Raw genomic sequence first — 16,251 nt, forward strand, 5'->3', positions numbered from 1 at the left:
ATGCTGCCTTCATGCTGCCATCTTGGCTCTGCCCCCCTATAAGATCTTAAATAGTAAATTTCAAATAATCAGAATTTCATGTGAGTTAACTCACAAGAATCAATTATTGATTATAATCTCAACTTGGCAATAGCAATAAATTATCCCAGAAAAATCAAAAACTATTTTATCCATTTTGCACAGTTGATTTAGCTTCAAGACAAACAAAAAATAAATATAGATACATTCTATAAAAATAATTTTCTCTATTAATATCTTTAGTTAATATCATATTAAAATAGATTTAAACAAGTAACCTTGCTATCAGAATCTTTTCAAAACAATTAGAACATCTGTTGGTAATTCTTAAAGAATTTACATGTATTTCTATCAGTGTTCTACATTCCAGATGTAACAAACAACATAAAATAAATGAGAATCCAAATAAAATGATACTTGATTTATTATCCTTCATTCAGCATTTTCCTTGCTGAAATCTTATTTTTTTAGAACAAAAGAAAGCAACATTTCTTGTGCTTAATCCTATCTTAATGGATTTTGCATTTTGTTTCATAAATTTATTCACTTCTAACAAATATTTTCAGACTCTTAAAAAGAAAATGAGATTCTTTAGGAATTGAACCTTTTTTTGCCATAGCAGTGAGGTTAAGTGACTTGCTCAGTGTCTCATAGCTAAGTATTAAGTGCCTGAGATCACATTTGAAATCAGGTCCTTCAGACTGCCACTGCACCACCTACCTGCCCCTAGGAATTGAATCTTATACATGTGATAAGTTCAAAACCCTAATGTAACTCTTATTTATGCTTTGAATGGCAACAAGTTTAGATCAATATAGCAAGATCTTTTCCATTTTCAATAATTATGGTAATTTTAAATGCTTTTTTAATATTAATCTGATAGCTAATTGATTTAGTATTTTAAAGGCAAACTTCGAATTTGAAAATAGGTATTTTGCTATGAGAGCTATAAGGAACAAAATCACATTATTGCAATGAATTACCCTACAGATCTGAAAATTTAGTAGGTCTTACTCCATAAAAACTTTTATAAAGCATTTGTTGCCTGAGAGTGGTTCTCTTTCTTGAAAGGAATATTCTTTATGTTAAAAAGACAATCACAATCTTCATGAAATAATTTAATTGGGAATGTGAAAGATTAATATGTGTCTTATTCAACCTTAAAACAAAAAAATTATTTAAAAATTGGAATTTATTAAACCTAAATTGGTATAAAATTATTTTCAAATATCATAAATAAATCTCCAAATTTTCTTCACATACAATAAACCTTGTCATAAAGTTTCTAACCATTACTTTCTAAGTATTACTTTCCTTGAGCAAAAGGCATTTACAAAAAGATTGTTTTTTTTTATTTATGCAATGCAAATGGAATTAAGTGGCTTATCCAAGGCCACACAACTAGGTAATTATTAAGTGTCTGAGGTCAGATTTGAACTCAGGTACTCCTGACTCCTGAGCTGGTGCCCTATCCACGGCACCAGCTAGCTGCCCCAAGTCTGTATTTTAAGATAGGGAGAACACAACAAATTTTTTTGATTAATTTTTTTCCAATTACATGTTATAAAAGATGTTTAATATTCATCCACTTGCATATTTATAAGTTGCACATTTTTCTACCACCTTCCCTTGTCACTCCCCCCACCCTGTGGCAAACAGTCTAGTAAAAATTGTACAAGTTCATGTATATTCAGTATATTTACATATTAGTTATTCTTTGTAAGAGGAATTAGAACTAAGGAGAAAGGAAGCAAACCATGATATAGGAAGGAAAATTAGAAGTTTGAAAATATACATTTAGGTTCTATTTTTTTTCCTTCTGGATGTGGATGGCATTGTCTGAAATGGGTCTCCCAGGTTTTCCTTGATCTCTCAACTACTGAGATCATACTTGAAGAACTCTCAATGTTCTTATTAATGTCTACAATGTTCCCTTTGTTCAGCATCAATTCATGTAATTCTTTTCATGCTTCTTTAAAGTCTGACCACTTCATGATTTCTCATAGAAGAAAGGTACTCCATAATATTCATAGATTATAACTTGTCCTGCTTTCCCCAATTGATGGGCATCTCAATTTCCAGTTCTTTGCTACTACCAAAAAACCTATTATAAATATTTTTGAACCTATGGGATATTTCCCATAATTTCTTTTGGATATAGGCCTCATATTAGTATTGCTGGATTAAAAGGAAAGATCAGTTTTACTGTTCTTTAGGCATAGTTTTATACTGCTCTCCAGAATAGATGTATTAGTTTACAACTCCACTCACAATGTACTAATTTCCCAATCTTCCTACAACCTCTCCAAAGTGGACTTTCTCATTAAGTCAACTTAAAAAAATCTGATTGGGGGAGGCTAGATGGTCCAGTGGATAGAGCACAGCCCTGTAGTCAGGAGTACCTGAGTTCAAATCCGGACTCAGACACTTAATAATTACCTAGCTGTGTGGCCTTGGGCAAGCCACTTAACTCCATTTGCCTTGCAAAAAACCTTAAAAACAAACAAAAAAGAAATCTGATTGGGTATGAGGTAGTACCTTATAGTTGTTTTAATCTGCATTTTTCTAATTACAAATGATTTAGAATATTTTTTCGTATGATCACATATAGCTTTAATTTCTTCATTTGAAAACTGTTCATATCTTTGACCTTTTTAAAATGTATAAATGACTTGTAACCTTATGAATTTGATTCAAATCTCCATATATTTTAGAAGAGACCTTTATCAGAATCCTTAATTGTGAAAATTGTTTAACTTTGTTTTCTTTCTAATCTTGGCTACATTAGTTTTATTAGTACAAAACCTTTTCAATTTAATAAAATCAAAATCATCTACTTTTCAATTTATAATGTACTCTTTCTTGATGGTCATACAATTCTCACCTTTCCACAGATCTGATAGATGGTTATTTCTTGATCTGTTAATTGGGCTTTTGGTATCACCTTTTATGTCCAAATCATGGACCGATTTTGTCCATATTTTGGTATAGGGTATGAGATGTGGGTCTATGCTTAGTTTTTTAACCATACTATTTTCTAGGTTTTTTTTTAGCCGTTTTTGTCCAATAGTAAGTTCTTATCCCAGAAGTAAATGTCTTTGGATTTGTCAAACATAGATTATTGTAGTTATTTACTGCATTATCTTTTGTACCTATTCTAACCCACTGATCCATTACTCTATTTTTTAACCCATAACAGGCTGTTTTGATGACTGCAACTGGCTTTATAGTATAGTTTTAGATTGATCTGGTAGAGCTAGGCTCCCTTCCTTTGCATTTTTTCATTAATTCCCTTGATATTCTGGGAACTTTCTTTCTCCAGATGAATTTTGTAACTATTTTTTCTAGCTCTATAGGACACTGAATAAAAAATTTAATTTGGGTAGAATTGTCACTGTTATTATATTACCTTGGCCTAACTAAGAACAGTGGACATTTTTCCAGTTGTTTAGATCCTACTTTATTTGTGTGAAAAGTACTTTGTAATTACGTTCATACATTCTTGGTTTGTCTTGGAAGGTAGATTCCCAAGTATTTTATGATGTCTACAATTACTTTAAATGGAATTTCCCTATGTTTTGCCCTTGGACTTTGTTGTTTATATATAGAAATGCTGTTGATTTATGTGAGTTTATTTTATATCCTGTTACTTTGCTGAATTTGTTGTTTCAAGGACTTTTTAGTTGACTTTTCTAGGGATCTCTAAGTATACTATCTTATAATCAACAAAGAGAAAAAGTTTTGCTTTTTCATTGCCTATACTAATTCCTTCAATCTCTTTTTCTTATTGCTAAATCTAACATTTCTAATACTATATTGAATAGTAATGAAGCTAATAGTTATCCTTGTTTCATCCCTGATCTTATTGGAAATGTTCCTAGTTTATCCCCATTACATAAATGTTTGTTGGTGGTTACAGAAGGATACTGCTTCTTATTTTAAGGAAATCTTCATTTATTCTTATACTCTATAGTGGTTTTTATTAGGGATGGATATTGTATTTTCTCAAAGGCTTTTTCAGCATCCATTGAGATAATCATAGGATTTCTGTTGATTTTGGTATTGATATATTCAAGTATGTTGAGGGTTTTCCTAATATTGAGCTAGCCCTGCTACCTTATATAAATCCTCCCTGATCATGGTGTGGCCTAGTAATAATAACTTGATATAATCACTTTGCTAAAATTTTATTTAAGATTTTACATTTAAGATTTTATTTAATATTTAATTAGGGAGATTGGTCTATAATTTTTTTGTTTTGTATTGACTCTTCCTGGTCTGGGTATCAGCACCATATTGGTGTCATAAAAGGATTTTGGCAGAACTCCCATTTTTTAAAAATAGTTTATGTAGAGTTGGAATTAATTGTTCTTTAAATGTTTGCTGGAATTTACTTGAAAATCCATCAAGACCTGGAGACATTCTCTTGAGAAATTCTTCCCTTTCTTTTTCTGAAATGGGGTTAGTTAAGTATTTTGTTTCCTTTTTTGTTGATCTAGGTAATTTGGATTTTTGTAAATATTCATCCATTTTACTCAGGTTATCAAATTTATTGCCATACACTTGGGCAAAATAACTCCAAATTATTGCCTTAATTTGCTCTTCATTGTTGGTGAGTTTGCCCTTTTCATTTTTGTTACTGGTAATTTGGTATTCTATTTTTTTAATATCAGATTAACCAAAGGTTTATCTGTTTTATTGTTTTTTTTCTATAAACCCAACTCCTAGTTTTATTAAATCACTGGTTTATTTGCTTTCAATTTTTTTTTTTGCAAGGCAATGGGGTTAAGTGGCTTGCCCAAGGCCACACAGCTAGGTAATTATTAAGTGTCTCAGGCTGGATTTGAACTCAGGTATTCCTGACTCCAGGGCTGTTACTAATTCTGTATTTCTCTACATGCTTTCTTTTCTTCTTTATACTTTTTCTTTTCTTCCTGACCAATATTTTGCTCTTTTTTTCCCCCTTTAGCTTTTCTTTTAAATTTAAATTTTCCATTTACCTTTGCTTTCCCCTTTATCAGTCCCTTATCCCCCCCCCCCCTTCCCTTTACCCTCCTATTTCCCTATAGGGTAGGAGAGATTTTTAAACCCAATTGGGAAAGTATGTTATCCCTTCTCTGGGTCAAATCTTTAGAGAGTTGAATTTACTCAATATTTTCATAGGTTTTTGTGCCTCTTCACTTGGTGTTATTTAATGCCTTGCCATCTTTTAGTATAGCACTGCTTTTTATGATTTTGTTTTAACCCTTTTGTTGAAATATACCCATTTAATCTGTCCTTATAGGTTATTGATTGATTGCTTGATTGATTGATAAATAACATTGCCTCATAGTCACTAAGTACCCAACCTTCTTCTGTCTCATTAGAAATATACTTCTTAAGAGTCATAAATCACATCAAATTATAATTGACTTATACTGACCCCTCTTTTTGCATACCCACAATGAACACATAATCCTCATGAGCTAAAGCATCATGAAGAGGCAAATTATTTATACCTCCCCACAAGCACACTCCATCCAATTGTAGCCAAAACAATAAGCAAAGTAAAATCACCTCATGATCTTTTCATTTCCAGTCCCCCTAAATACCTTTCTCTTTCCATCTCTGTATACTCTAGCCATAGAGCCTTCCAACACTCCTCAATGAAAGTTTTGAGTGCACTCTTTTATTCTGTTGCTTTAGCATTCCAACCCTGGTACTGTAACTTTTTAAATGAAATTATGGATTAATGCAAGATCACTTCCAATTCTATTTATACCCAGCCCTTCTAAGTATGCTCTCACCTCTGTCCCTATTGTATTACAACCTTTCTTAACTAAAATATTTAGTTTAAAAAAGGTCACTTTGTGATTTAATTATGTATATAGCCTCTAAGTATCAAGAAACCCTGAATGCCTTTTTAAGATCTTTAGAATTGTTAGCCATGAGAGAGACTGGCACAGGACCACCTGGCATAGTGTGGCCTCATCACAGAGGGTGCTGTGCTCCATGAGTAAGGCAGAATTGAAGTACCTCAGAGGAAACATGAGACATGTAAATTTAGAGTAAACACCCCAGATGTTCTCAATGTATTGTTTGTGCCCGGCCTGTGGTAGAGCATTCTGACCTCATATTGGTCTGATCAACCACAGTCAGACACACTGTAATTTGTCTCCAATATAGTGACATCATTTTAGTCTTATTTGATAAAGGACAAGAACTAACCCTACCCATATCCTCTAATTATAATAACTTGAACTGTATTCAATCCTTTAACTTTCCTAAGAGATATACAATTCTCAAGAGTTAGAAGTGTTATCTTCCCATAGGGATGTGTACAGTTTGATGTTCTTGACTAGCATTTGTTTTTTTCTCTTTTTTATTTACTTATTATGTGCCCCCCAAATCTTGTATTTGAAGATCAAATTTTCAGTTAGTTCTGGTCTTTTATTGCAAGTCCTTTTTTCCTCTTAACAGAATATACTGAGTTAATTCTTGATTATAATCCAAGTATGCTAGCTTCATGCCCTCTGAAATACCATATTCCATTTCCTCCACTCCTTTAATATTGTAGCTGATAGGTCCTTTGTAATTCTGTATTTACTTCCTTTGTATTGCTTCTTGTAGGTTGCAATATCTTCTCCTTTAATTGAGAATTCTGAAAGTTGACTGTTATAGTCCTTGGAGTTTTTATTCTGAGGTCTTTTTCTGGAGGTGTTCTGTGTATTCCTTAAAGACTAATTTGTCTTTTTAGATCTAGTATATTAGAACACTTTTCCATGATAATTTCCTGAAAGACATTTGCGGATCTTTCAGGTAGACCAATACTTTTTAGAATATCCCTCTGGATCTATTTTTCAGATCATTTGTTTTTCCTACAAGGTACTTTACATTTTCTTTAATTGTTTTCAGCCTTTTGATTTATTTGGTGGAATCTTGGTGTCTCATAGACTCATTAGTTTCTAGTCAATTCTAATTTTTAGGATTTCATTTTCTTCAGTTAGCTTTTTTTTGTTTCCTTTGCTTTTTAAATTAACTGTCTTTCTTTTCCGGTTCAATGACTTGCCCATATTTAACTCAAATTCTCTCTCATCACTTCTGACTAGCTTTTGCTAATTTTCATCTTTTTGTGTCCTTCTCGTTTCACATTTTCCTTACTTTCATTCCTCACTCTCCTTTGCCTCATTTCCTTTTCTCTCTGATATCTCTTAGTAATTCTCTCCATTGTTTCTTCATTCTCCATCCCCCCCTCCCCATGCCTTTTCAATTCCTGCTTCTATTCCTGGGATCTCAAATAGTTCTGGCTTTAATTGATTGGACAACAATAGTTCCGTGGCCAAGGCTCACTTGTTCATTGTTTGGACTTTTAGAAATGGTCCTTGATACAAGGCTCAGTAACTCCTACATTATATCAAATATTGCTGTCAGGATTGCAGATGAGTTGGGCATGGTGTTTCCTATCTGATATTTTTGCCTTCTGGCCTGATCTTGGAATAGTTGTTCCCATACTTGAGAAAAGAGTGAAAGTTCCCCATAATTTCCCAAAATGAGAAAGTATCTATTATAGTGACTATTTAAGATGGGGAAGAGAATGACTTTGTTCATATGAGTCAAAGGGTAATATAAATCTAAGGCTGATCCTAAAAAGGCTTGAAGAGATTCTTCTCTGAAACCAATTTGGAGATACTGTCTCGAATCTTGCATGTGATCATGAATGCCCACTGTCAGAATTCCTTTCTTATATTCTCCATTAGAATGTGAGCTCTTTGAGGGTAAGGGACTGTTTAGATTTTTCATGTTTGCTTTTGTTCTTCTTTTTATCCTCATCAATAGCAAAGTTTTAGACATATGGTAACCAATGGTTGTTAACTAATTAATCATTGGCCATACCCTAGGCAGCACAACTCTTCTCTGATATCTAGTCTATCTCCTATCCTAGCATATAGACTTGGAGAATTCAGTTCTGTTTTCTAAGACATACAGGAAAGTTCATCCTCTTGAGGTGGGTGGGAGTTTGATACTAGGATGAGTCTTTTCTCTTATCCAAGACCTTTTCCAGGGCTCTTATGGGAATGATTCCCAAGATCCCATTGTAATAGTCTCCTTATCTCCATTTTTTTTCAGATACATTCAGCTCAATCCGGAGTATCCAAGAAAGGAACAACAGTAAGTCAGAGGGAAGAAAGGGGAATATGTTGACACACTAATGAAAGTATGGTCAGCCCAGGACCACATGGATCAGTGGAATGAAGGTATAGAGTGGCAATTGAAGAGATATATCTGAGCTGGTTCACTATACCTAGGATCATGGATCAGTAAATGACAACATTCAGGAAACAGGCATTGAAGGTCAATAAGAAGAAATTTAAAGTCCGTTACCAATTTTGCAGACAAAATTCCATGTAAGAAGAACTTGAAATCTGCCTCAATGATTAGCTTCAGAGTATAAGTCCAGGATACAGAAGGAAGGAATAAGCTGAGTCATACCAAGGAAATGTTAAATACATTTTTCTCAATAAAGAGCATTCAGCTTGATTTTTTTTCAAAAATTATGTGGACCTACATTCAGGGTGTACTGTGTTCCCAGGGATTGAAAGATTATTATTTTTGAAGATGGGAGAAAATGGACTTCCAAGAAAGGGGACTTAAGTTGTTATGTGGGTTTGTTTTGTAAAGAACCCAACCTTCTCTAGCTCAGAGAGGTAAAAAAGTCTTAGACTTTAATTCATAGGTTACACAAACAATTTATAAGTTACTACCAAAATTCCACAAACTAATACAAAAGTTAGCTCCTGTAGAGAAGCAGCTAGTTAGTGAATTTTTTAAGGACATACAGATTAGCAGAAGTTTTGGTTAAGAAAACCTCAGTGAAGGTGAGACACCATGGGTTCCAAATGAAGGAAAGTAGTCACTGAGAATCAAATTTAGGTACTTTAACAGGTAAAAGATGACTGGGGAGAACAGCAAAGGGGCTAGTCATCTTAAAGGGATAGTTATAAGTTGTAGCTTGTAATAAAGTTATACAAAAGGAGATGTTTGAGAGAATAGCAAAGGGGTTATTAATTTTAAAGAGATCAACATACATTTTAGATCAACATACAGCTGGGGCCATATTCATCCAACAGGATGAAGGGGAGCACATAGATCCAACTTAGAGATGAGAGGAGAAGAGAGAAGAAGCTGGAGCAATAGCTGCTAGGCTGAGTCAGTAGGAAAAAAGAAAGCAAGGCTAGGCAGAACCTTGCTCAAATATATTTCCTTGGTGGGTGGGTCAAAAGTGGTCTTGGGGTGTGGTTAAGAATCTGGCTTCAGGTATTTTCCAATACACATGCTCCAGGAATGATCCTCAAGGAATAACTAGTGCCTGATGTAAGACAGCATTCACTGAGTATGAGCAGACCAAGAATGCTTCTGCCCCAAAGGGGGTCACCAAGCTACCTTACTGTTAAGCCCAAGGTGGCTCAGAAAATGGTGAACACCACCCCCTTGCCCCCTTGGTACTGCAAAGTTTCCAACACAAAAAGATTATAGCATTTCTCTATTCCCAGTTCCTCTGATTCATTATCATATGATATAATTATATATTATAATCTCATATCACAATAACTATTATTAACAATAAATTATAGCAGTTCCGGTTGGGCAATGCAGTTCCTTCCTTCCTTCCTTCCTTCCTTCCTTCCTTCCTTCCTCCCTCCCTCCCTCCCTCCCTCTCTCCCTCTCCAGATAGTGTAAGTTTAGGGAATAAATTTCTTTCTTAAGGATCATACCTTAAAACCAAATCACTTTTGCCCCCTTTGATTGACTAAAAATACATCCCAGCCCAAGTCCAACTTGTTCATTATTTGGACTGATGGTTTAGAGTGAATGTAAATAGCAATTATTTCTTTTTTTTGTAAGAAATCCTGAAGGGCTTCCCCTTCCAGATTGATTTTTTTCTTACCTAGCCTTAATCACTGCTCCAGTTAAACTGAGACCTGTTAAAGACTTTAGCATAAAAAGACCAAGGTCTCCGTTGGCATCCAGAGTCATCTCCTGTCATCCTGATGCATATATGGCTACTGGACTCCGGTTGGCTTCAGAGGAGAAAGTGTACCTGAAAACTTTGTACAGCCCTCCCTCACTCAAATTCAATTCACTTTCATATCATAGCTTTACATGCCTGATATCATGATGCATTTCAAGAATGAAGGGTGGAAGGAGATAGGACCTGAGTTCAAATCTGGTCTTAGACACTTAATATTTACTTAGCTATGTGACCTTGAGCAAGTCACTTAGCCCCATTGCCTTAAAAAAATCCCCCCAAAAAGAATGAAGAGCAAACAACCCCAATAATATAATCTATAAGTGTATCAGATTGTTTTCTCTCTCTCTCTCTCTCTCTCTCTCTCTCTCTCTCTCTCTCTCTCTCTCTCTCTGTCTCTCTCCCTCCCTCCCTCCCTCCCTCCCTCTTCCCCCTTTCCTTCTCCACAGGTTCTTGGATCAGTTTCTACACCAGTTCTTTCATCCTATTCAGATCAGTAACCACTTTTAATGTGCAAATCTGGACTCTGTTCATTTTTTTTTTCCATCTGTCATCTTGGACTTCAGATTGTCTCTTGAAGGGAAGGAGATTCAGGAATCTGGGACACTTTTTCAACCATTCAGTGTATTAGAGTCTTGGAAGTTATAGCAGATAATATACTTCCTATGAGAGTGGTCTTTGATCTAGTGACACTGACTGGCTTTCTCCATGTATAAGACTCCTCTAGTCTCTTGGCATTTTCTCTGGCTGACCCCATGCCAGGATTACCCTTCCCTCATCATCAGCTTCTATTTTTCCTGGCTTCCTTTAAGTCCTAACTAAAATACTATCCTTTGAACTAAAGTTTTCCTAATATCTTTTATTGCTAATGCCTTCTATCTTTTAATTATTTTCTATTTAGCTTGTATATATCTTATTTGTATATATTGGTTTGCTAATTTCCCCTACTATGCTATTAGTTCTGTGAGGGAAAGGACTGTTTTTAACCTAGTTTTGTGTCTTTAGTGCTTTAGTTAATATTCATTAATAATGTCTGACCTATATACTAGACTCCCAATAATGGTATATTGACTTATTAACAAATTTTCTTATAGATATATTTATCCTTAAGCATAGACATCCATTATATACACACATATATACATAAATGCTGACATACATGAAAATGTACATTTACATTCATATATACATGTTCAGAAACGGTCTCCCAGAAAGTCCTTCCAGGATCTATGTATTTTTTTTGGTTCATATTGTTTTGCACATTATAGATCTTGACTCCTCCATTATTACTGTGTTTAATTTTACTAATCAGAATTATACACTTATTTCAAATTAAAGTCATTCAAAGAAATAATGTAGAATAGATGTGTCAAAAATATGGCCTTCAGGCTGCATGCAACCCACTTCTGAGTAGAGCTTGAAACAGATTAAAATGATATTGGGAAATAGTTAGGCAAATCAATTAAAATATAATAAAATATAGAAAATACTATGTTTTAAAATTAAATCATAGAGATCTTTATGTAAATATTAGAAACCTCCATTTCTATCTAAGTTTAACAGTACTAAAGTAGAGGAGCTCAATCTTCTATAAATATATACTCTCAGTCAGAAGGGCAGAGATGCCTAAAAATTGCATATGAGATATTTATACATGGGGAGATATTTGATCAAGGCACATGTATTGAGGGGTAGTTAGCATTAACAATGCTATGATTTGCCTTCACCTTCAGGAGGTGTTCTGGATAGATCTAGGACTATTCTCTGCCATATCTCCTCCTAATTGGTGCCTTGTCTCAGGGGCACCTTGGTGAGTGGCCTAGTTCCAATTAACTAGTCTTCAACCTCCAGTTCTCTTTCTGGTTTCTAATAACATTTGATCACCTAATACAGCATCTAGTTGGGACATTAGATAGAGAGCCAGACTAAAGGCAGGGTTGACCCAGCTCTGTACTAACTCCATGTCCAGTTCTGCCTTTCTAGTGTTCCTTTCTTTTCTATTACTTTTGTCTATTTTTCACCTTTTATTGTGTTACCCCCTCCAAAAGACAACCAAAACAGAAAACTGAACAAAACTGAAAGCACATCCAGTGAAACAGTAAATGCAAAAAATATCAACAAGAATATGAATATACAGCATCTCTTTTTCTATGGTGCAAAAATGTTGTCAGTCTGTTTAGGATCAGTTTACGTCAGTATTTCCTCTGACCTACAAGCTATTGTAATGAAATCTGGTTCTGAAACTTCTCTGGGAAGTTGGGGAGGGCAGGGCACTGGAGAAGATGCTGAGTAGCTAGACAGAATTTAGGCTTCAAGTTCAACTGTGCCTTGATTCTCATTCAAAGTAATTTGATAATAGAGACTTTAGCTAATAGACCAATACCTTAACCTCCTGGAGGGAAGAAGCCACCAAGCCTCTTCCAGGAGAAGGCAGAGTGCATCCCCCTGCATTACCTGAAAGAAGAGTTCTTCCATGCAAAAAGCTGAGATACACTGGAGACAAAATCAGTCGATCCCATATGGAACACATGCATCAATTTCCATCTTTCCATAAGCCCTGCAATTTATATATTTGATTTCCCAATATAGATATATAGATGTATTTAGATATGAGAAAAATAGATACATATGAGAAATCAAAATAAAGGTTATTAAATACCCATGAGATGTTGAGAGTACCTAGAGAGAAGGCATGTGGGAGAGTCTGAGGGCACAAACCCATTCAAACCCATTCAATCAGAGGCAGAAGGATACTTATCCATTAGAGTGGAAGCAATCTGAGGAGCAGAAGGAAAAACCAAGAGAAAGTCATGTTTCAAAATTGCTAAAATCTTCAGGGAAATCAAATAAAATTAGAACTAAGAAAAATGTCATTATAGCAGCAGGCATAACATGCATATACTCAAGCCTATCTTCATCCAATGAAGGCACACATATACATTCATATATACATACATATATATACATATATATGTATATATATACATATATATATATATATATATATATATATATATATATATATATATACACATACACACACACACATATACCAAGAGGGCCAATGTAGGAAAAAACCATTCTTTATCTGATTGCCCCCTAGAGAGATCTGCTGGATGCTTTGGTTATGTCCTTGATAAAGAGAATTCAACTGCCACTTATCACTCAGTATCTGTTGTATATCAGTATTGAGGTCTGTGCTCAAATGCTGGACCGCTCCCTTGACTGGTAACTTAGAAGCCCATCTTTGATTCTAGTTAACAGTGAAATTTCATTCATGTGACAAGGGTATCCTAGACATTCTCACAAAGACATATCCCTTGGTTTCTGTCCTGATCCCATTGCACCTATTACACCAAGCTCATTCTCCCCTAGATAACTTTGGTTCTCATGAAACATTATTTATCTTATTACTGTTTGTCATCAGAGTTTTGTTCTATCTGTTGACAGATCTCCATATTAAGATTTACCATTGTTATTCTCTATCACTGGCAATTCAAGACCACATAATACAGAAATAATTAGATATTTGAATAATATTATCCATTGTCACCAAGACTTTTCAATGTATAAAATGTGTTTCCCCATGAATAAGATGCACTTTAACTTTGGGACCTGAAATTTGAAACAAAATGTATTCCATAAAGTTATTGAACTTATTCTATTCATCGTAAAATTCATACAACTCCTCATCATTGTCAAAACACCCATCCATTAGCTTGTCGTCATCTGTGTTTGATGATGAATCACTGTCTTAGGAGAGGCTCTGACTGCTCTCCTGCCTGTGCTCTGGTCTATAGTTGATAACAAGCACTTCTTGAACAAGTCTGTTGCATGGATGCATGATTTGTCCATTCCATTTCACGAACCTGAAGGACCAATTGGCTCCACCTTAGAAATCAGTGACTACTTTTTCATTAGTATTTCTTCTTGCCTCCTGCTGAACCATCTTTATGGACATGGGAATTCTAATTGGCCTTTTGTTCTTTAATCCATCTCTTCAATTTTCTCTCTAATTCAGGCCATTTTGCTGACTTGTCTCTCATTGTCTTCTTCTGCCCTGGTATTTTCAGTAGGGTTTCTTGTTCCCATAACCAGGCTAAGATTATTTTCTCAGTTGGAGGAGGACCAACCTTATATTCATCAGCATGATTTCCATTCACTTTTGCAAAATGGATAATTTTGAACTTGAATTCAGCATTGTTACAGAACTTCTTCTGAGCCATTTCTGGGCAGATCATGTCAAAACGTAACCTAATATAGTGGTACCAAATGCAAAGCAATGAGCACAAAGACAACAAGCACTAAAAAGTGGGAAATGCAAGTTAAAAAACTCTACAACCACTGGATAAGATGCTGCAATTTTTTGGCCCCAAATTTTTGGAAAAAGGGTGTGTCTTATACATGGGGAAATACAGTGATTGGTTTTGCTCTCTTAAATATTATAGAATTCTATGCAATAGTCTTTCATTCTTCCACTTTAAACACTTCCACTCAAAACATTATTTTCACTTTAACGTTCATTCTACACTTAGCCCCTAAAATACTATTTCAGTAGTATATATGGCATAGTGCAAACAATAAGAAATACCATAGGGAGAAAATCCTATAGATAGTGAATGAATAAATAAATGAAGTTGCATGGGGTCTGGATAAGTAGGGACCCAGTGGTGGCTGAGTACCTGGAATCTCCATGTAGAGAAGCCCTCAGAGAAACTAGTGATCTAAGTAATAATACAGGTCTTTCTTCATGTTCATAGAATAATGGCATTAACTTAATGAGAACAAATTCTAGCCTAAATAGTTTAGGGAAGATATTCACCTTGGGGGTCTGTTAGAGAAGGTTCTGATGCAGCCTAGAGGAAAATGAAGAAGTGGCTAACTTAAAGGCCCTTCACAAATGAAGGAGTCATCTTATCTGAGGAAAAGAACTTGGGAGTGGAGTGTGCTTCCATTGTGCTGATTCCTTGAATGGCGAATGCCCAGGACACTGGATCTTGAGACATGGTGGAGTAAAATCAGAGTGTAGACTATAGAGAAATGAAGGCAGAACTTGGGCCAAGGGGTAGAAGTTCCACAAATGCAGGTTTCAGCTCAATACAAGGCAGCACTCCCACCTAGATGTTTTATTTCAAAGAACACTACTTTGTAGCATCCTGATGTGGTGAGTTCCTGTCACTGGTGGTCGTTATGAAGAGACTGGACAAGCTCTTGTTGGGTATACAGAAACTTCCTATAATACTTTTGTACATCCTAAATATTTTGTACAGCCTAGAACATGAGTGTTCTTTGAAATAAAACATCTACCCTAAGCTAAGCCTTGATTTAATAATCTCTAAATGAGATCATTCTGTGATTTTGGCACAGGGTCCTTGTCACAAAAGAATAATATACTAATATGGAGTTGTCAGTGAAGAAATCAAGATGGGTATAACCAAAAGGAAGTCTGTAGGATATGAGAAATCCTGTGTAGCTACAATAATCAGAAGAAAACCTCACAAGGTTCTGGGACTGGTCTTGAGTCTTGATGACCTGTCAAGATTTTGATAGAGGAGAAGAGATATTTTGTGGTGAGGACAAGACATTCCACTTAATGCCTGCTCTGTCACTGACAGAGTGACAGAATTCTCTCCCCCTTCTTACCTCAAGGTTTCCTAACTTCCTTAAAGTCACAACTAGAATCTCACCTTCTGTATGAAAATTTTGTTAAGTACTTTCCTGCTGAGATTATCTTCAGTTTATTCGGTCTATACCTTGTTTGCACATAAAATTGATTACATGTCATTTCCTTCCTTAACTTTATTAGCTTCTTGAGGATAGGGACTCTTTTGCCTTTTTTCATATCTCCAGCTCTTAGCAGATCATCTGCTATATTGGAGGCACTTAATAAGTATTTATGGAGGTGAATTTTGACTTATATAACAATATTAACTAGACAGTTGAGGGTAGGAAGCTCACAGTCTATATGGAGAAACAGGGAGGAAATAAGGATGGATGAATAAGAAGGACTTGAATTATGGGATGTTTAGACTTTGTTGTATGAAGCAGACAGAAATTGAAGACTCCTGGTCAGGACTGTTATTGTCAGCATTGTGTTTCAAAAACATCACTTAAGCAGAGGTACAGGCAGGTTTGGGGGTCTACTTTGGATACCAGCAGATGTGAGATGAGGGCAGAGCCAGGGGCAGCACATCCACCTCTAGGTGGACTTTGGGAATGAGATGTCC

General features: G+C 35.2%; 1 protein-coding gene across 1 annotated transcript in view; it reads left to right on the forward strand.

Annotated features, from left to right (window-relative positions):
* The window catches only part of LOC141508589 (NACHT, LRR and PYD domains-containing protein 12-like), a 65,074-nt gene that overhangs the window by 12,785 nt on the left and 36,038 nt on the right, over nucleotides 1-16,251 (forward strand). The window contains 1 exon segment of the mRNA XM_074217372.1: nucleotides 8,125-8,166. Within this exon segment, the coding sequence (XP_074073473.1) occupies nucleotides 8,125-8,166 (42 nt within the window).

This window comes from Macrotis lagotis, chromosome 1, assembly GCF_037893015.1.
Source record: "Macrotis lagotis isolate mMagLag1 chromosome 1, bilby.v1.9.chrom.fasta, whole genome shotgun sequence".
NCBI classification, from domain to species: Eukaryota; Metazoa; Chordata; class Mammalia; order Peramelemorphia; family Peramelidae; genus Macrotis; species Macrotis lagotis.